We start from the raw sequence: 23,130 nt of genomic DNA, 5'->3' as shown, positions 1-23,130 counted from the left end.
TTTTCAGCCAGCGCTTCCTAGTCACCCCATTAGCACCAGCTAGGGAGTTCCAGGCATCAGCCTGTATTCAGTACCAGGGTTTTAAAAAGTTGATAGTAATTGTGCCAGTACTAGACTTAGAAAAACCGCTTCTTTTACTGACAGAGAAGACACATAAACTAAATACGCACTCTCCCCCCATAACAAGAAAATAAGTAGTACACACGCAGCAGTGGTGGCTCAAAAGAATAAGTGATTGACAGACAGTTAAGCCATATATTTGACAGTTTACCATATTACATGTGCTTCTCAGTCAGTTATGTTTAGACTGCCTATGATAAGAGCTGAAATAAAAACGTCTTCATACAGTGTCACAAATTTCTATGCTTCTGTAATATCATAAACACATCATCATCTTGACTAACAATGTATTTAAAAAAACCAGACATGACCCTTTAATTCCAGCCACAGAGTAGCTAAATTAATTTCATTTGTTTCCTGCAATGACCATTACAGTAACAGTTGGTTATTTTTTTTAAATGTATTGTTTCTAGTTACCAAGCTCAACTGCATCTCTCCTTAAAGCTCTGAGGGACCATCAGAAGAGAGGAATTCATTAAGAGCAAGCCCTTAGAAGAGATGTGAAATCTAATACTTCCCCACTGCACACACGCATAAATAAATCAAATGTTAATAACTGGAAGTTGTATACAGGTGTTAACAAAACAGATTAAAATATCTGAAAGTTGTATTTAACAGAGGCATGGTAGGGACAGAACTCAAACCATCTGTGTTATGTTCTTCAATACTGCAGCATTATGAACTACACAAGCTTCTTTCTCTCAGAGACAGAGGAATAAAATATTTACATTACTTTTCACCGAGCATTTATTGGAATTTCCCACATGCATGGTTCGGGGAATAGTCATAAAAGCCTAGCAACTTGTGGTGGCCATCACCACAGCTCTCTATAGCTAACGCAAAGAAGAAAACTCCTCTGACAGAGTTCCTCCAAAGGGAAGATCCAAACAGATACCCAATTTAGCTGTTCTAAATCAACCTTTGAAGAAGCTTCCCTCCCTCTGACATCTACAGAGGGAGCCTTACAAACACTTAAACTAAAAACTAAACCAAACCAAAACACACACACACACACCCCGCAAAGATCTCCTGCAAAAATGGAAGATGCCGTCTCCCTCCTCTCGCCCCCTTACTGCCACACTGGCACCAAACCCTGTTCACGCACATCATCTCAGGTACCACAAGGATGTTCTGAACAATGTCACTGCAATATTCATACTGATAAATGCTGTTTTCTGCATTTATTTTGACATCACTAGGAAATTTCTTACCTCCTCCTGTGGCTGCTTTCCTGCTTTTCCTTGGAAGCTTACAACCTGGGGTAAGCTTACAACCTGCACATTCCAAACCACCACTGCCATCCCTTACATGGGCACTGACTCCTCTGCCTTTGGCTTTTCAGCCATCTCCTGTTCTTCTATTCTTCACCCCTATTCAATGTGTTGGCACTTAAACCTTCTTACAGCTATCCTCCCATTGCAAGTATTGAATTCAGGTGAGAAGTACACGATAAAGGACAAGTTGAACACTCCAACAACCAAATTCACTATCCCCACTGCCAGTCACACATTCTGAATTACTAATTTAGTCTCCAAGTGCTTGACCATTAATGTAGCATTCAAAAACAAGAGCAACAAGGAAAACAGGCAAAAACACGATAATCAAACTCTAGAAAACACAAATTATTTTTCAGCTATAATTTGGTGAACCAGCTTAGAGGAAGACCTGGGAGTCAGCCCAAGGCTTCCTATCATGTCTGGCAAACTCTTTACTTTCTTTGCAGGCTACATTGTGGGGAACTGATCATGCAACCCAGCCCCATTTCTGCCTCCGCTCCTCTGGACTAGCTGGAACAGACTGGTTACGTCCACAAGGCACAAGATTTGCCCCAGAGCAACATTTTTAGTAATGTGAGATTGAGTGCACGCAGGCACTGCATGCCATGAGGAGCAGCACCACGTCGTCTGAGGGCAGTTAACAGCACAAGACGTGCTGGGATAATACCGAGGGACTATCCCTGGGGAGAAATTAATGTATGGCACAGCACAAATCCATACTGCCCATCATCAGTGGGCCTAGCTGCTCCTGGGCTTCTGCTTTACAGGAGTTAATTGTTCCCCTGCCCCATAAGGGAACTTTGAAAGAACAAGGCAATCAGAAATGAGGTGCACAAAGGGCCAAGCCATACAGACACTGGAGTTCTCAGGGCACTTGTCTTTATGAACTTCACTGACACTCTTAATCAAGATAATTACATCAATTGGTGCATTCTTTAGAAGCACATAAAATAATGATGCATTGTCAGAACCAGATGTATTTCTTTTTCTAAACATAAGTAACATATGTCTCCATCTCTTTAAATGGGATCCTTCTTATTCTTAGGTGATCATGTAAAGCTTTATGGCAAAATAAAAAACTTAAGCAGCATGCAAATACACAGAAACTTACATTACACATGCACTGATTGTTACTAAACAATGCAGATATATGAAAAATGGAAATTGAACTTTCTCAACAATAGAAGAAAGGCTTAAAGACTACTAGAGAAAGTTCCCATCAGCACACCAGTTGGAAATACTACAGACATATCTGTGTTTTATCTGCTGCAAGACTCCATGCTGCTAGGATTGCCTGTGCTGCACAGAGCCACAGTACGCAGAAGGCAGGCAGAAGCTGTAAAGGCTCACGACTACACCTGGAACCGTGTTTCCTTGCCCAATAATGGCTGCTGCCAAGAAATAAGGGAATGATTGATTAAAGCCAAGACAAACAGAAGTAGCCACATGCAGATTTCGGAGCAGTACAACATGACTTAGAGGCGTGACTCCAATTAATGTGGAGTTAACTCAAGCTGTATTGAAAATTAAAACTCAAGGTTATTCACTGTCTTAATCAACATCTATTATAGTCACTGTTTTTTCAAAACAATTTGTTTGGATTAATGGACCCTGTTTACAAGAGTCTCTAGTGGAATTTTGTATCTTTAGCTGAAATGAACATCAAAGAGACTGAGATGTTATTTTTGGCATCATAACAGTATTTTATTATTTATTGCCATTACATTCATTAGTTATTTTAGATAAAAGTCCTTAAAAGGAGACTTGTTTTTAGAAGGAAATTACGTTGTAATAAACCTGATTTCACTATGCAGAGATATTTCATTGGCTTTATAGTTATACTGAAGCATACCAACACCCAAGACCTACTTAGGATGCACGGAGAGAGCTCTCTGCAATGCATATGAGCATTAGTTTACTGTTTTTATTATAGTAAATAGCAGTAAACAAGTGGGTCTTTGTCCTGTACTTCAGGAAATCTTAACCCTTGGGGAAAAGAAAAATAAAACAGGCTCTTACACCTTCTCCAAGTATGTTTTAAAACAAAGTACTAGTGGCATCACAGTGTGTTTTCAAGCCTGGTAATCTGATTCCATCAGAATTTCACAGACAGAATAGAATTATAGAGAAGAGAAGCCACTAGATTTAGTGGATTGTAGTGTCTGTTACGTTTACCTGACAGAGATAGTGATGCATCATTAAAAAAAAACTATGGCTGCAGAAGTTGTGATCACAAGGACTTCCCACCATAACATCACTGAATAGCACCACAAGGAACCCAAGTCTGCCAGACTCAAGCCGTTTAGGTAAAAAGCCACAGCTTTTGTGCAGATGCAAGTACCACGGAACACAGTGCATTACATTTCTTTCTTAGTTTGATCACATCTTACTTTATTTTCTAGCACAACTTGTGGACTCTAAATGTGCAACTCAGGATTCTCGAACTAGTTTACATACACCCAAGATATTGTTATTTTGGAGTATGAATCCTACTGTACCTCTGGCAATCAATTGAAAAATAATCCTGTATGAACAAAATGTTGTTTTATATGCATAGCACACAGACAGATATGTGGACAAGCACATATGCTTGACTGTACACTTCAGTTACTTGACACATAAAGCAGCACAACTTGCTATTGCTGCAAGTCCAGAACTGGAACCAGGAGTGATACTGGAAGGCATGTTACTTTATGAAACGTAACTGGAGATAGAAGTTTCAATTCTCTGCACTAGGATCCCGATGCAGACTAAATGACCAGTCCACTGTCCTCACAGATTTCAGCAGCTTGGAGGAAGCCAGCCTGACACAACCAATGCCCAGCGCTCAGCAGCCACACCAGTGGAGTGGGACCATACCCTGGACCTGCCTTGCCTGCCCCGCACAGCTGAGAAACGGAGCGCAGCCCTGCTAAGCAGAGCAGCCAGCGAGAAAAAGATAATTCTAACTGGTTTTGCTTGATCACAGGATAGCAGTTAAATGTTGCCTTTGCTCGCCAACATGCAGTATTATAGTAACCACAGTAATAATTTTTAATTGACAAATTTCCTGCTTTTGTCATTCTGGAATCATGTTATACTTCCAATCTCCTCTGCCTCTTCTTCAGTCTTCATTCCACAGGAGAAATTATGCAGGCATGCATGTTCTAATTTCTCTCATCAGGGTGCTATCCATAGATTCTGCTCCAACTGTTAAAAATGACTGGGTTAAAAATTCTGCTCATCCATCCCAAAGAGCTTCCTCTGCATTGGGCATATATATTCCTTTGCAAAGGAAATGCTATTTGCAACACTACTGAAGATAATTTAAAACAATGGCTATTAACCATACACAAAAAATCATATAGTGCTCATGCACTACAATTTATGCTTTGGCAGGATTTTCTGAAGGAAGCTTCATTTTCAGAATGATGAAAATCTAAACTATTTAGAACCTCTGTGGATGCTGGGCAGAAGTAAGCAATGAACACACAGATGACTTTTGCCTTCCCAAACTCTTATGCTTTAAGAAGAATCACTTCTGACTCAAGAGTTTATTGATTTTACACCCACAGTTGGATGGGATATTTGCAATGTACCCCTGTAACACTAAATAAGCTTTTGGTATTTGAGTTTTCTTTGGATGCATAATTCCTAGAGGACAGTGTTTAGTTGCCCCTACCATCTTAAGTCTCCTCTGGAGAAAAAAAAATAAAAAACAAAGGCAACACAGAGAAATATTGTAGAATTGCAGGTTTATAATTGTGTTCTGGGAAGAATGTGAACAAGGAGCCTGACGTATTTTAGCTTCTTGAAAGCATCAATACTTAAGAGTACTTACTGCATCCATCCCTACACTCCCAAGAAGAAAGCTAGCAGTGCACAGGAGAAGAGAGAATAACTTCAATTTGAAGCTTCCCAAGGTGTTTTACTAAGAAAAAGATGGTACTGGTTTTGCAACTGTAAAAAAAAAAAAAAAAACAACACTTATGGCAGGAAATTCTGATCCTTCGGAAGTTTCATGAACTAAACAAAGCTCTTCCCTCTCCCACCTGCAACCTACTTGGTCCTGAAGTGCTTTTGAACAAAACTGTAACTAAGGTAAACAAATGACACAGAGAGCCCAATCCTTCCACTCCCCCTCACAACTGTATTTATTTTTTGTTTAATATTTATTTTAAAAGCAACATTGACACTCCACAAGATGGGGAATCCAACAGCTTCCCAAATTAGCTTTCAATTTTAACATTGATCTCCTATGAAATTAATAAAGTAATTTCTAGATTACTATTACCATCTACATGTGTTGAATAACAAAGCAGGAACAACAGCAGACACTGTAAACATCACAAATTATTTTCCCACCTACAGACTCAAGCAAAGCCAAACATTAGAGTAGAGTAGTGAAGGGACCTGTAAATATGAAGCATTTGCTGACATCCTCTCCCTACCACCTGGGCCTTTGTAGCAGAGAAATTCTTTTAATATTTGGTGGTTTAAGCTACTGAAAAAACACCTAACTGCATCTGCAGGTGATTTAATAGGCAGTTAAGTTTCATGGTGACTGATACATCAGTCCTCATAGGAAACTAAAATTGTGCATAATAAAGCAAACAATTTTCAAAAGCCTCAGAGACTTTGACCATCGCTTTTTGTAACCTTAGTTACGGAACCATATCAGTATATTAGAGGTTACATAGTAACTGTATTTTGAGCCACATATGCCATATGGGAGCTTTAACATGAAACATCCCAAAAGATGTTTGTATTGGTAACCTGACAAAACCAGGAAAGCTGAAGGAGTTGGGGTTTTGATATCACACATTTTTCCTCAGCTCAGTTCACCTGTTTGAAATACAGCTTCACAGACCATCTTTTCACAGTTTACCTAAAAACAGACATGCAGAAAAAACAGATATTCCACTGCCATATGATTATTAAACATCACTAAAAATCAGGATATCTACTGCATAAACAATTTCCTAAGGTGCACATGGAGAATTTCACTTTGCAGAGAGCTAGGCAAATAAGATTTATCTCTGTCCCCTTCCATTATAGCCCAGGTGTTTGTACCACTCCCCAGCCTCCCAGAGACAAGGTCTGTTATAACAGGATTGCACAAGCCTCCCTAATCCATCTAAGGCAAGGTAGCCAAGTTAAATCCCACCACCTTCATCAGTTCAGCTAAAGCAGCCAACTTCTCCTAAACATAGCGGGGAGCCCAAAGAGGACCCCTCGAGGATGGCAGCAGCAGTCACTTCCACCCAGGTGTCAAGGGGCAAAAAGAGGCCAGCGGAAGAAACACCTTCAACTAGCATACGTACCTCCAGAAGACCACCTCCGGCAACCAAGTGATATTTGAGTAGCTTTCAGTATTTACCCAAGAACAGCTTGACCTTTCTGACTAGCATTTGTCGTCTGCTGAGTAATTCAGAGAATTGCCTTTTAGGACTGAGGGAGGGCAAAATTTTCACAAACATGTAAATGATTCAGGAATCCATATCCTGTTTCCAGGACTAATGTCTTTTGGGATTAATTTAATCACTCTGATATTGAGTTTGAAAACACTTTTTCTGAATGGAGTTAGTTTGTTCCCTTCAACAATTTATGGTGGACTGATCAAGCACGTTTCTTCAAATGCTGTGGAGTAAAAAAAGATGCTACAAAATTTACAAGACCTACGATTTCTATCCTGTGTAAATATTTGAAAGCATATAGCACAGTCCCTTCTTTCTTCCTCCCAATCAACACCCATCCCCCCAAACCCCTCAAATTAATGTAGTTTTTTATTTATGTTCTGGATTTAACATTAACTTATGGGTTTAACTGCATCATAAAAGGCACTAAAATAGCACTGCCTTATGGAAACAGTCAAAGTGTAGTAAAGACATATTAAAACACAGGAGAAAGAAGCAATGTGGGCAGTTCTTTTCGATTATTTAAATTGTTATCTCGGTCTTTTCAGTCTTATTTATTTTATAGATTCTTTGCTTCAATCAGGATGAATGTTGCTTTCTTTAAACTGATTCAAGTTATTTGTAATTAAAACTCCCAAGCACATTCTTTACTCAAGAAGTAATGTAAGAGACTCTTTCTTCCTATCAAGGTAGAAGTGAGCATTTTTTGTCTGTTTATAATTTGTGCTTTGTCTTCCTAAAATACATTCAAATGTACTAGAATTTTTCCTACAGAAATTTGTCTTTTAAGATGAAAAAAATCCTACTGAACTTTAATTATAAATCAGATGCTTGAACTAGTCCTACCAATAAGCAAGCTGAAGTATAACTCTGCAACTGACCCACTGGCTTTTAAACTCACCCCATATGCATACTCAGTCTTGCTCTCTACTTTTACAGCATTTTACAGCAAAACCATCAAATGCCAACTGGAAAGACCATTTTGAGAAGTACCCTTACTTCCCATTGCCTTTTTTTTTTTTTATCATACTGTACATAAAAACAATCTAGCTGAATCACTACATGTGTGGGAATAGCCTTCTATTTCTTCCCTGGGAAGTATGTACGTATTGTCCCTCCTTCCCATCTCTGTAAGCAAGTGCTATGAGAGTCTGCTGCTTCTTTTCTCCCAGGCAATGGGTTGCCAAAGTAAGGCATGTGTTTCGCTAACAGAGGAGTGAAAAAAAAAAAAAATTAAGATAAACTGCTACCTCAAGTGAGCTGAGAGAAAAAGTACTAACAAAAGAACAAGATGAAGCAGGAGAGAAAGATTTTGTGCAGGCAAAACAAAGTGGGAAGAGCAGAGATGGGAAATAGCTGTTTTATTTCATAATGACAAAAAGGCTTCAGCTCTAGTAAAATCTAATTATCTTGAAACACACCAGTAATTCCAACATCTCCTACAAAATACTACCACAAGATTTTTCTTTAGCTCACTTTTAGAAAAGTATTTGTCTGTTGGGACAGTTACATATACAGACCAGCTATGCAGTTTGCAACCTCATAATTTAAAATACAGATACATATTTTTAAAAGCCTTTAAGTTTAAAGTGCAACTGTTACCATGTACTTCACACATTCTGTAATTACAACTTGAGGTCAATTTCCAAGCAGCTAAAACCACAGAGAAGTTAAAGGTATCTATTTCCTATAAGTGGGGAATTAGTAATTCCTCAGCCTGCCAATTCACCTTGTTTAACTGGGTCTCACTCAAGAAGACCAAACAACAGTTTATAAGTTTTCTTAAACAAGAGCTTAACAAGAAGTAAAAGTAACTGTCAGTATAAGTAGTAGTTCAATTTATATTAGCTGAACTTTCCCAGTAATGTTTGGGTTTGAGTTGGGATTGTAACAAAAGCTATAGCCAGCAAACCCCTGCAATGCTTGCCAGTAGGTCTGACCCCTTCTGCACCAGCACAGCAGGTAGGAGAAGGGAGTTAAAAAAAAAAAAAAAGTGTATTAGATCAGTTTTGCAAATATCACCAGTGATGTTACTATGAAACCAGAACAGAGGGATAGAGCAGGTCAGCTAGTACATCTTTTTGTCTGTCTTCATAAAGACAGGCTAGCAAGACAGTTCTTTATACATCACTAGTATATTGCTACTATTTTGTTAGTGTAGTAAATATTATCACATAAACAAATAATCTGTGACCTGCCAATAAATGACACCGCGTGCTATCTGGGCAGAGGCGAGACTAACACACGCCCTCAGGCTGACAAGCACTTCCGATGGATAATGTGTGCTCGAAAAAAAAAAAAATCTCCATCTGAAGACTCTGACTGGAGCTAAAAAACTCGCAACACAGATCTTTGTGACCACGTAAACAGCTGCATGTGCAGCAGGTCACCCAACATGAAGCCAGGCAAGCCTCACACAGGGCTCAAAACAGGGTTTTCTGACACAGAAGAGATTGGAGTAAAGCCCTCTACTTTCACACGTACAGAGGGTTCTGTCTGGCAAATATTCTTCTTGTTTATGACTTGATAAATTATTTGACTTGAAAGATTAGTTAAATGAAAGGAAGGAGAGCAATGTAATTATTAACTCTCATCTCCTTCCATCAGAGTTGATTTAAACTTTCAAACATACACTCCACATAAGCCCACACCAGTTCTTAAGAAGGAAGAGAGACACTACCACAATCCCAGGCTTATGCTGTTCATCTCAAAGCCAAGTCAAAAAGTAGTTTAAAGCCCGAGTTCCTGCTGGCAGCTGGTACTGCTTACACACTTGTCCCTGCAAATTAGTAACACACACCCAAGAGTGCACTGTGCTAACTCCAGAAAGCCACCTCGCGTCCATCTATGCAGCAAGGCTGCTTTTCAGCTGCTAAGTAGGCAGAAGAACCAAGAATAGAATAAAACTCTATAAACACCTCTGCTTCAGTAAGACATTAGATAAAACTTAATAACAGTGGTGGCTTAACCCCAGCCGGCAACTAAGCACCACACAGCCGCTCACTCACCTCCCTCACAGTGGGAGGGGGGAGAACCAGAAGGGTAAAAGTGAGAAAACTCGTTGGCTGAGATAAAGGCAGTTTAACAGGTAAAGCAAAAGCCACACACGCAAGCAAAGCAAAACAAGGAATTCATTCACCACTTCCCATGGGCAGGCAGGTGTTGAGCCATCCCCAGGAAAGCAGGGCTCCATCACGCCTAAGGGTTACTTGGGAAGACAATCACTCCAAACATCCCTCCCTCCCTCCCTTCCTTCTTCCCCCAGCTTTATATGCTGAGCATGACGTCCTATGGTCTGGAATATCCCTTGGGTCAGTTGGGGTCAGCTGTCCCGGCTGTGTCCCCTCCCAACGCCTTGTGCCCCCCCAGCCTACTCACTGGTGGGGTGGGGTGAGGAGCAGAAAAGGCCTTGGCTCTGTGTAAGCACTGCTCAGCAGTAACGAAAACATCCCTGTATTATCAACACTGTTTTCAGCACAAATACAAAACATAGCCCCACACTAGCTACTATGACGAAAATTAACTCTATCCCAGCCAAAACCAGCACAATAATATATATTAATATAATATTAATAAAACAATTTAAGTCCGACAACTAGCCACAGTTGCAGTTTGTTAATACCTTTTCAGCTCCAGCATAAGAACATTTTCAAATTAAATCTGAAGTGCCAGTATGCCACCTGGACAGTCAATGCAGATTCCTAAAGCTTTCCAACATTTTCTAACATGCACAGTTTTGGGTGGGGTTTTTTTTTTAGAGAGAAGGGAATTTTGCACAGCGTTTTAGAACATACAAGGAATATGAAAGTAAGCCACAAGTCACTTTGGTCGTATCTCCTATATTAGAAGTATTCAGAACTTCTTATGAAAAGAATTGAAGTTAGCAGTTACTATTAAAACCACAAGGTTTTAAGTTTGTATGTTAAATTTATATTCTTCAAGCAAAATGGACAGTGACCCCAACTTACCTGTTTAGCACATGTTCAGAACCAGCTTATCACCCATTTATTACTTGTTACTGCACTTTGGTGGCACTCTGCTACAATATTAACACAAGTTTAGATGTGCTGCTGTCATATCCAGGCAAAATTCAAATCCCAGAAGTAGTTCTCCCTCTCATTTCCAAATGCTCAAAAGTGACTGGAGTGGGTGCATTTTGAAGGAGGAGGAGGAAAATTGCACAATACTATGGCAAGGTACAAGGAACACTTCAGGTAACTTTTTACTTTGATGATTTGTTATCTTTACAGTAAGGGTATGCACAGTGAACTATGTTCAGATCAAACAACGCACTATTCATTTTGGGAATCATGATGCAGCAATATGCTCCCTTAAAGGTATATATTAGAAACTATTTGTTCATATTCTGTTTTGTTCTCTTGTGCTCAGATACTCCCACTTGAAAGGCAGGATGTCATAAGTACCAGAAAAACCATGGGCCAGGAGCAGTAGCACTCAACCTGCAAAGTATTTTCGAGAGTCGCCAGCTTCCTTTTGCTCTGCTTATCACTCCAGGCTAGAAAGCTACAAATAATAACCATCAAAAAAGGACAATGCCTAAGCAAATCACAGAAAAATGTTTCCTGAGGTCATCTCTATTAGACCAGTGATAGAGATGCACCCTCAACAGCTTTGATGTGAGGAACTGGAAGAAATGCTTCCTCCGCCAATGTAGATGACCGCAATGTCTCATCCTTCAAAGTATCTTGAAGAAGCTGGTCTCTGAGTAACCCTATGGATCAAATCACAGTTTTTGTCGTCTTCTTTCCCCTGAAGCTTCACAGCTGGTACATGTGTCAGAAAACTACCAATATAAGCCTAGAAAATACTTTACTGAAATACTCTCCATGAGTCCAAAATCTTAAAATTCAGAGACACTAATATATGCTGAAAGACGACTTATAAAAGATTTAATGCAACTACCTCAACTGCTGGGTTCTGCTTGGACGTAAGGACAAAAGAATCAGCACGTGGTGAAAAAAAGGGACTTCCAATGGTTTGAGAGTTAAAGCCTCACAGCTGACCCAGGCCTAGTATCATGTAGGTGAACGCTGGAACCCACTCTAAGATGGGATACCCCTAGCATGGCACACCTCCTCACACTGTCTTCATGTTGTACATTAACACATTTGGGCACAGTCTTCTGAAAAAAGTAGCAAATTGAGGGGCTGTGCACAGGTCTCAGAAACCCACTCAAGATTCAGCCAACTCACTGACTGAAACCACTCTCTCAAAATAATTTCAATAATAATTTGAAGATTAAACAAATGTGTCTAGTGTACCAAAAAAAGTGAGTAGAAGATGCAGCAGTGGAGACCAGCTATCGGAGAAGCGTAAGAGGGCTGCTGTGAGTTCTACAAACCGCTGAATCAATCGTAACTAGAAAGAGCATGTTTCAGCATGCCTGAAGCAGGTACGCTTCAGAGAAGCTAAGGTTGAAGTGAACTATTACAGCATATAATGTTCAGTGACTTAATGCCTACAGGCAAATACCACATTATACAAGAAATGAGAGAGGAAATTTGTTATTACACAGTTATTCTCTTCATTTGCTCCAAGGTGCTGTTATGCCCGGAGCTGACACTGCTACTCACTGCCATTGAAACATTACCTTTTACCATCTCCATATGCCCTGTCACATTTGGCCAAGTTGTAACATGAGCAGCTTCAGAAGGTCACTAGTTAATTCAAATTTAGATAGATTTTAGCAAAAAAAAAAAAAAAAAAAAATGGTTGCAACTGATGTATAATGTAATTACAAGACAGCAACAAAAGCAAGACAGTACTGTCCTTTCTGCTTAATCTCAAAAACTAGCCCGTAAGAGGAAATCCAACAGCTCAATGAGGCAAACTTCTCTTCCACCTGATGTTGGAAGCACAGGTACATGTAAAGAAGCTGCTTACCTCAGATAACAAACTAGCTCTTCAAGGCAAAAATCAACATGAAAATTTTCTCCTGTGAGTACCTGCCAAGTATGACTACTACAAGGAAAAATCCCCGTGGATGAATGAGAGCAAGACACTGAGTCCAAAACACAACCGGAAGGCTAAGTAAATAGAAGATCCTCAAGCATGTGAGTTGAATCACCCAACTGAAAAAGAGTGTGACATAACAAAGCAAAAATTAAATAAAATAAACTACCAGGACCTCGTTTTTTCAGCCTGGCTCAATATTGACCCAAGACTGTGTAATTTGCAATCATGACCGTTATTCAGATCAAGATAATTCCTTCACCTCACTACGTTTAACTCAATACTTTAACTGACGGTTGTGGAAAACTTGCTGACCAGGAGTACCTCTGAATACGTAAGAGATAAGGCCATTGTGCAAGATGCAAGTCCAGAGTAGAACTTCACACAATTTTCAAAAATGACATGCATACTTACTTTAGATTAAAGCCAAAATCTCATTGAGGTACAAGGGGGAGCAATGTAACGCACATAAAGGAGTATGCTTTTTGTAACAATCCCCTTGAAATGAAACAAACAAAAAACCCCAAACCAGAACAAAAAAAACTTTTGCTTTTTGTACTACATAAGAAAATATCAGCTGTTCCTCAAGTAACAGAGGAAGCGAATAGCTCTAAAATTAACACAATGAGACAAAAACTTAAGAAAAGAAGAAAGTTATGTTATCACATTTCCTCAGCCTAGATCAATCACAACATCAAGAGGTCAGGCAAGGCCAACAAGCTTTGATTAAGGACTCGCTATCTTCAGACTACACACTGACACATAACAGTAAGATCAACACCTTAGTGATCAGACTACAGCAAGATATTCCTTCATGCTGTATTTTAGTGGTACTCTTACTCTAATTACAGTATGACATTATATGAAGGGCTTATATTTGTGACAGGTTAATGCAAGTTCTTTCAGATTTTACTGGGTCCATAAACAAAGTAATTGCAAGAAAGCATAAGATGCTTTAAATGTGTGTACTTAAATCTACCTGGAAATAAATCTACACTGAGTGAAGATGATGAGCCAATGTTCCTACTCACCTACACACCTCTTCCTCTACTACCCTAATTTCCCTGATTTGGAAGTTTCTAGAGGACTTTAATGCTTGCATTTGCCCATTCTTATATCCTACTACTTGTAGAATCACAACACAATTTCCTCCATGCTGTCTAAATACATTTTCAATATAGTGTTGGCTGTTTCTCCCTACTAAATCACGCCAACAAGATGGAAGAGTGGAGATGCACACTTACTTTGATCCTAAGCCTCTGCTTATCTGAGCCTCTTCTACCACTGTTTTCCAGTGAAAATCCTGTAAAATGCAATGCAAAAAAAACCTGCAAGAGGTATGCAATACAGTATGGTGACAGAGAATTCCACACCATGAAGCCTTCCCAAGCAACTGTAGCAAGACTGTGCCTCTTTAGCTGCACATCGCCTTTGAATAATTCAGATGTAGTTCTCATGCCATGGAGGACATTATGAGGCTGTCAGAGAGGCTGGTCTGGAATGAGGGCTGCCAAATAATCTTAATTGTTGCCATGGGAGGAAGAAAATTAACAGATATTGCTGATGTACCAGCATAAGACATCCTCAGACCCAGTCATGCAGCCACTTCATCCTCACACTGAGCTGATGTGCTAGAACTGCCCTGGAGCAGCTGCCTCCTACCTGCGACCTACCCTCAGAGCTTCGCAGCCCTATAGGCGGCCATGGTACACAATCAGCTCATGGGCTGTGCTGCTCAGTCTCGCACAAATTTTGTGACACAGCTTTAAGGGTCAGAAAGATAACCATCAGGAACAGCTTGTATCAAGAAGACCTGTACTAAATGCAGCAATACTAATACACTAATTGCACGATTATGATACAACACATGAGTATCACCAATACAAAGTTATTAAAAAGATTTCAACAGGCTCTAGAGATCTGTAGGAGAGGGGGTTTTGTACAAACTTACAAACAAGAGTTCTGCTGCCTCGATCCACACCTATCTCTTCCTTTGACATCATAAGTTCATAGTATTCCTGGAGAAAATTCCTGCTGTGTTATCTATTGTAGGTTGAAGTTACAAAATTGTTAAAGTTCAAATTGCTCCTTCTGTAAAGCTATTTGCAGCCTAAGAAAAATTTCTGAAGCATGCATCCAGTTCACTAGTTTTCCTCTCTTTTTCTTGCTTACAGGAATATTTTCTTTATCCCCAATTTCTAGGCAAAGGGACAGAAAGCAATATTCAAATATGACGGACATCTTGAGCACTCTTCGGCAGTTCATCCAAAAAGATAATTAAAAAAACTGAATGCTTTTAATTTAAGAAATCCCAGCATGTTCAAATAATGAATTAGCATGACAACTGCTCACTAAGAACAGCAATAGTATTTAATTTCTTATAATATGTATTATGCAAGATTTTCACTGGTTATGTTGCTATATCACTACCAGCACACACACTTTTCAACACAACACCTAAGCTGGCTCTAGACTGCTTTCCGCTACTGTTGTCGGTTCTGACATCCAGCAAAGACAGCATCGGAACCTCTGTTTTACATCACATGCAACATAAAAAAACTTTGAAGCAACAGTCACCTCTTAAATTTTGGCATATACATTATTTTGGGAGCACATACCCCATACTCAGAGATATATTCTGAATCACCATATAATGAGGTCAATAAAAAGAAATATGAAGTATTTATATTATTGCCTATTTTGATAGTAAGGTTATGTACACAACTTCTCAAAACTACACTTCAAAGTTTTGCAAATTGCCAAAGTAAAAAACAGACCTCACGCTCCAATTTCAAATAAGTGAAAAGAAAGTGCCCAGGAACAAAGTATAACAGCAAGACAGTTAAAAAAAAATTGAAGGAGAGAAAAAAGCAACAATATGCTTTCATGATATGGGTCTCCATCTATTTGTGTTCCCTAGGACCCACAACATGATCTCAGGCTTCCTAAAATTGACCTTATACTAACAGTTTGCCAATTAAAAAATAAGAGCTACAATCCCAACATGGTTTAATACAATAGCAATAAAGATTCAGGGTGAGCAGATCCTCTTTTTTCAAATGCATACTGCTACAGAAAGCATATATCAGCTCTTGGGAATCGGCAAGCACACAAGAGGGAACGAGATACTCTTCCGATTACTTAATATAGACATCTCTATCTACCAAAAAAAGTCTGCCAAACTTCTGTTCCTTATATAGCCACTCCAAGGTAAATAGGTGTCCAAGTCCCAAACAGAAGATAAGAACTGGAGAAAATAAAACAGTTCACAAGAATATATTCACATGCTGTTTCCTTGCACGTGTAGAAACCAGCAGGCCTCTGAAGCCCTCCTTAAATTGTTTATACATAACATGCTGAAATGTTGGCATCATTCCAAAATTCTGCAAGCTCCAACAATATTGTTATATAATAACTACAGTATATTTCCTAAGGATTTCCTCAAACTGCCTCCAGTCCAACATCTTCATCCCTAGTAAACTTGTTTTTCTCTCCCAACCCCTCCAAAAGAAGTAATTTCTTACTACAGGAGGCTGTGGAGAAATATCTGATTTCACTTCCATAAAACCCAGATGACCGCCTTCAAGAGCTGCACAAGCTGTCACAAGGGTACTGCCAGAACTGTGCTGTGGCATGACTCAGGACGAGACAGAGAGCGACAGTGGATCTTATCAGACGGATACAAGAAAAGGATTTGCACTCAAGTCACATCCTTGCACTTCTACCTTACAGCTTACATATGCAGCTACAGAGTGAGGAGAGAGTACTGTTTTAAGAGGCTTTTTCAGGAAGCAAGAAGATTTGTGTCTATGGATTTTTCCTGAATAATTCATTTTTACACATGACGTACATAATGAATTCAACTGCAACCTATGTTTCAATGTACATGTCTTCACTAAATCCAAAACGCATGCAACTACTCTAACAGAAGATACGTTAAGAGGCACGCACACACCTCGTTGTTTCACCAGAAATCAGAAGTCTGTGCACAAAGTGCTTGTTTCACTTATGTGAAACATTTGTATGCATGGAGTAACACAATAGCAAATCAAGCACCACCCATGCATTTGATTTACACACTTCAGAGTACATGATGAAAAACAACACAATTGATTAGGATTTTATCAGATTTCCCCCAGTTAGGCACTCAGTCTGGCTACATGTTTTGCTGCAGGTACACATACTTGCTCTGCCCACACTACACTCAGCTCTTTCTGTTCGTGCTCCAACCCACATAGAAATCACGCTACTGTGGCTGACACCATGCAAAGGCCTGAGCAAGTAAGAGCTAAAGAGACACAGGGTAAGTTATCTCAGGCAGACAGCTGCATTACTGTAGCTACATGTCCTCTGGTGTGTTCAAAGCCTGCAGAGAACGAGCTTGCACCCGCCTTAATGCATTTAGCTTCTTTTAAAAAAGAGATTAAAAGACCTGAGAAGCTGACAAACTTCACGTGGAAAAAAAACCGTAATAGAATTCCTGTAGCAAAGACGTATGGCTTTAAGCTATTTTCTTCCTAAAGTAGTTATGATTTTATTTCATGGTATCCTCTGTAATCCTGGGCAACATGCTGGGAACCCTTAAATCAAATAAGCTGAAGCCTGCTCAATTCTGTGCCAACCAATTCAGCAGCCTGCAAGTGTGTGCATGTCCATGCGCACACCCCTCCTCTGGGGGTCAGAGGATTCTCTCCCTTTCATGGCAAAGTTTCCATCAGTAGTTCAAAACAGAGTATATTCAATATTTAAAAATTCAGTGTTTTCTATTTAACCCAGGTTCCTCATCAGGAGTACTAATGACAGATTTTCCTGCTTAAAGTCACACATAATTGGGTTCTTGCCTTTGGCTGCAGATTTTTCTGAAAACTAACCACCTCCCTACAGAGTCCCAAAATCCACATCTCCTACCTGGGAAGTGCATATGAACTGGACTCTTTCCTTTGGCACAAGAATCATAGAAACCTACAAGAAGACAGGCCAAACTTACGTGCAAGTCTTTATTTTTGGGTTATGTTACACTTAAGGCTTCTGGCTTAAGCAGTTCTTCTTGTGTCACGTTTTAGCTAGGCTCAATCTAAACTCACCAAAAGCTGTAAACCAGCCATTTCAGTATCCCAAATACTTTTTCTTCCTTTTTAACTGTGATACTACTAACATTATTTACCGCTGCCCTTGGGACGCAAACACACATACAGAGAATCCCCTCCAAAACCCCAACCCACACATCCTTCTACAGCCTCAAGTTTTGCTACCAAGTACCCTGTCAAGGCAAATCCAATTAAACTCTTTAAAGGTATGTCATGTGTTAACAGTAGCATCACACAAATACTGTAAAACTTTTTATTCATCTTCTGTGTTATCTGTACTTTTTAGCACTACTGTCTGTTGACAAAGTCCCCAGAGGATGTAAGATATGCAAGCTGAATCCAACTGGTGCAAAGCAACTTGCAGGCAGTGCTAGACAATATATTTACAGTGATACTTCAGAAGTCACAAAGTTAAGAGTGCCAGAACAAAGTAGAGTACCTGTAATGCAAACACCCAATGCAACTTCTAATACAAACATTACATAGAACTGCGAGTCTGAAAACTTAGAATAAGGGAAAATATTAAAGATAGGCCAGAATATAATGTATACAATAGCACCATTAACTCTGTGGGAGTAAAAACTGGCCACTTGTTGAACGTCAGTATTTCAGCACTGGTGAATGTTAGCAAACATTATGCATACTTTCTAAGAAATTTATCTTGAAATCAGAAACAATACTGTTGTAGTTTATTTTTTAATTATGTCGTTTTGTTTTTATATGTGTAAGTAGCATCAACTAAGAAAGTATGTTTCTCAATAAAAATAAAAAACCTGAAAACACTCAAATATTTGACTGAACAGATACTTAGCTTTTAACCAAAATCTCTACTATTTCAACATGTTTATCTTACCTAAATCTTTAGACAGCTAGTTACACGCTGTTATGTGTTTACATAAACTGTCCAACTAGCTACAATTTATTGGACTGTTTTTCCAGACAGCTGATCAATATAACTGTGTATTCAGAGCTGGTTTTGCACAGCCGTACACATAAGTGACATCCTTGCACTGGAAATATGAATGCCACACGTCAGCTTTCAACTGTGTTTGCCAGCAAGTCAGGCCTAATCTTTCTGAAAATGGGAGTGTTCCACAACACTGTCTTATTCAAAAGACTCAAAATTTGAAGTGATTAACTGAACAAAATTACAGGATGGTATATAGGGAAAAGCATTGAGAGCCTTTACTATTTTTTCACAGTTCTCACTGAAACAATTAGGGAAGAAAAAGGTACCTGTTAACACACAAATAATGCTGTAATAGAACTGCAGGTATCTTTTTTTTTCCCCAATAACTGTTAGAACTAGTCAACACAAACTCAGGAATTAATCTTGGAAATAATTACTTTAAAATATTTACCTTAGCAACAATCTCATTTGCTAGGTTACAAACCTCTCTATCCACCATCACTGGCCAGCGTCTCAAGACCCGAGATAGATGCCTTACAACTGACAGTTATTAGAAAGAAGCTTGTATGCAGGAGCAATGGCAGCACCTCAGTGCACACCACAGGCAGTTACACAGGAGGGGTCACGCAGCCTTGCCAGCAGCCAGTCGGTCACACCACAACTTCACAAGACCTAACCATTTTCTATACTTTCCTAAGAGGCTTCCAGCTCCTTTTAGAAATTGTTTTCACAATTTTTCATTCAAGATTTGTTAGCCTCTAAATACCTTTGGAATAAATAGCTTTTTAGAAGCAAACAACACACACTTCTGTTATTTAGGAAAAGCAACGTAGTGGTGTATCTTAGAGACACTCTACCTTACTCTGCTTTGAACAAAGGAAAGAGCTAAAACAGAACCTCAGCTTCGTGTAGGTACGTGCCACAAACCAAACAGTCAAGCCAAATGCAGACCAACGTATGTGAGTACTTTTTGATTCTAGTAAAAAAAAAAAGTCCACAATGTGCATCCACTTGGGAGTTTGAAACTGATTCAAAAATTCTACTCTAGCAACAGAGAGCACCTTGAATACTTCGGTACAGTTGTTGTTGTTGTTATTATTATTATTATTAATCTCTTGCTGAAGCTCACCCCTCCCCCCCCATATCTTCAATACAGGGAAAAGGTTTATGGATTTACAAGACAGAGAGAGAGAAAGGCACTTCTAAAAATGTTCCTCAACCTTCAAGTAAATAAGTGACAAGCTAGAAGATAAACAGAGTCCAAAAACTAACTTAGAAAAGTTCAGTACTTGGTATGTTTTGCACACATTACTTTTAAGTCATGTGAAGAAAGTTATGGAAGGTTCCAATCTATAGTGGCTACAGAACTTAAAATAGCACACTTCTGCAGTGTCATTTTATGAATTATTATAACCCCAGCAGTAAAGGTAACGTTGGAGCTGGCAAGAAAATAGGGAACAAGAAGTGGTAAGAGTTTGTCTTCCAAAGCGACCAGCAAATTTGAATAGTAATTTTGACAAATCTTACAGAACAGTGATTTCGGAAGGCAAAGAGTTCAATGCTTTCCAGTGGGAGGGGGCTGAAGGACCCTTAGGTACAAGTGGGGCACACAAAAACTGACGCACCCAAATCATTACTGATTTCTAAAACGAGCTCTTCTGGGCCTTCGACTGTCACCATACACCTCTGCCATCTGAACCCTGGAACTAAGCCAAACTTGTTTGTAAAGGAACAGGATTGGAAAGGGTATTACACCTGCATACACCACACCAGAAATCCATACTTAACAAGTCAAATACACGTCAATGTGCTCTTGCCGCAGAAAGGAGGTGTATGCTATGGGTCAAGGCAAAGGTTGTATTTTGAAAAGCATGAACTTTAAAAAAAAAACAAACAAAAAAGCCACACAAGTTACCAAACGGCTTTTATCCAGGGCATCACCCATATCAAAGCCATTCCCCTGTTTAAAAAAAGGGGGAAGGGAGGGCTCAAAACAGTTTTCAAGTAAACAGAAGATACACGCTTGCCTGCCCTCGATCTCTGTGGGCTCGTGCAATGCCAACCGATGACACCTAAGCTAACACAAAAAACATCGCGAACAAAATACTCAGATCAGCATACATGTTCCACAGTCAGAGATCCATGAAAACTATTAATAATCCCGTACTGAAATCCATAATGCTCTATATATGCATGCAAGCTTATTTCTGAGAGCAGGTGCCAGCATGTGAGCACCCCTTCTCTGTCAGGTCTTAGAAAACACGCTCCCCATATAATTACCTAGTCTCTGCACTTTTTTTTAACAGCAGCAGATTATTATTTTTTTTAAGTTATAGCTCCTACTACACATTCATTCCACACGTAGCACAAAGCTTTACAAGTGTGCTTGACAGTGGTTGCGGAGGGAGGCAGGCATGCAGGACCTGCACAGCTGACAGCCTGCTGTCCTCCTTCTTCCCCCCCAGCTCAGCCACCCTGAGCGACAGCCGAGGGGAAGCGCCCCATCCAGCCCCGCTGCATCTGCGTGAGCAGCAACGGTATTAGACATCTCAACAACCACAAAAAAACCGTAATAACGCAGCAGGGTGACAGCGGAACACCAGCGTCTGCGGAGCAAGGCGCGTTACCGGGCGGGGAGTGTGTAACACGCCCCACGTGCACAGGCGGTGACAGCCGAAGAGCCAGCGAGGAGCTCCCGTCCCCTGCGGATAGGCGTGCCCGCACCATTAGCATGCACACGGGCACACGGGCACCCGCGGCAGGCGCAGGCCCCCGCCACCAAACGCGTTTATTTCCCCCTCCCCGAGGAGTCGCCGCCACGGCCGGCCGCGCAGCGCAAGAGCAGCCCAGCCCAGCGCAGCCCAGCCCAGCCCAGCCCGACGCCGCTCGCCCCGGAGGGCAGGACGCTCAGGGCCGCAGCGCAGGAGGGGCTGCCCCGCCGCAGGCCGCTCGGCCGGCGGGTACCGGCGGGGCCGGGCGGCGGGTGCTGCGCGGCCGCTGACAGCCGGGGGGGGGGGGGGCAGCGGCCCTGCGCCCGCTGCCGCCGTCTCCCCCCACCGGCGGCGAGCGGAGCCCCGCGGACCCGGCCCGGCTACCCTGCGCCACCCGCCGGGACCGGGGCCGGGGCTTGGGCTGAGGCCTGGGCCGCGCCCCGCCGCCACGCCTCAGGTGCGGCGGCCCAGCGTCGCCCGCCGCCGCAGCCCGGCGGCCGCCCCGCACGCAGCCACGGCACCGCGCCGCCCCGCTGCCGCTGCCCGGGGCCGGCGTGCGGCCGCGCTCCCCGCGCTGGCCCCGCGGCGGGGAGGGCCGCGGCCCCCGCCTCCTCCGGAGGCCTGGCCGGGGCCAGGCCAGGCCCGGCGCCGGCCGCTGCCCGGCCGACCCCCTCGCCCGCCCGGCCTCCCTCCGGCCCGGCGCCGCGGCCGCTCACCCCACGACTCCCTGGCTGTAGTTCCTCTTCTTCCAGGGGGTGCCGGTGTAGAGCGGCTCGGCCAGGCCGGCCTGGGCCCGGGCGGCCGGCTCGTCCCCCAGGGCGAGGGCCCGGCCCTGCCCAGGGGGCCCCAGCAGGAGGCTGTAGTTGAGCCCGAAGGTGCTGGCCTTGTTGTCGCGCTTCCTCTTGTTACTGGCGGCCGCGGCGGCGGCGGCGGGCGGCCCCCCCCGTGCGGGCCGGGCCCAGGCAGCGGCCCCCGGGGGCGGCGAGGCCTGGTGGTGGCTGCGGTTGTGCTGGTTGTTGGCGCTCTCAAGCGGCAGGAAGTCGGGCTGGGGGTCGGCGCGGGGGGCGCGGTACATGCCGGGCGGGGAGGCCGGGCCGGCCCCGGCGGGGGCGCTCTGCTGCTGCTGCTGCTCCTGCTGCTGCTGCTGCTGGAAGTAGAGGTTGCGGACCCCCTGCGTGGTCTCCCAGATCTGCATCCACAGGCGGTTTGAGGGGCCGAGCTGCTCTGGCTGGAACCAGGCGATCCGGGGATCCATCAAACGGGGACCCACCCCGGCTGCCTCCGCTCCCCGCGCCGCGCCGGCCGCCGACGCCGAGACCCTGTCACCGGGTCCCAGCGCTAATGGCGGCTCCTATGGAAGGGCAGCTCCGCGCCTGCCTGCTCGCTGCCGTCGCTCCACAGCCCCCGCCCCTCCTGGCGAGCGCGGCGAGGCGGGGCCCGGCTGGGCCGCCGGCACATGGGCCGCGTGCAATAAAGGGGGGCGGCGGCGCCCTCGGCGGGCCCCGGCCTCGGCCTCTCGCCCAGCCCGGCCCGGCCTTCCCTCGCGCCTCGGCCGCCGCGCCGGCCCCCCGGGAGCGCAGCCGCGGGCCCGGCGGCTCTCGGCCGAGAGCGGCGGCTCCTCTCGCGACCCCGGTGCGGCCCGGCCCTCAGCGGGGC

General features: G+C 42.7%; 1 protein-coding gene across 2 annotated transcripts in view; it reads right to left on the bottom strand.

The window, feature by feature from the left end:
* Positions 1 to 22,894, bottom strand: part of TENT4B (terminal nucleotidyltransferase 4B) — a 46,394-nt gene extending 23,500 nt beyond the window's left edge. Inside the window, exon 1 of one of the 2 annotated variants that reach the window (XM_075040203.1) lies at positions 22,191 to 22,894. In XM_075040203.1, coding sequence (XP_074896304.1) covers positions 22,191 to 22,729 — 539 coding nt within the window. In that variant the 5' untranslated portion in view covers positions 22,730 to 22,894. Of the gene's footprint in view, positions 1 to 5,217; positions 5,593 to 22,190 lie in introns of those variants that run through there. The other variant, XM_075040204.1, reaches the window with a different exon arrangement.
* Positions 22,895 to 23,130: the final 236 nt, after the last annotated feature.

Source organism: Buteo buteo, chromosome 11 (assembly GCF_964188355.1).
Source record: "Buteo buteo chromosome 11, bButBut1.hap1.1, whole genome shotgun sequence".
NCBI classification, from domain to species: domain Eukaryota; kingdom Metazoa; phylum Chordata; class Aves; order Accipitriformes; family Accipitridae; genus Buteo; species Buteo buteo.
The sequence above is the reverse complement of the archived record's forward strand: the minus strand, read 5'-3'. Positions and strand labels throughout refer to the sequence as shown.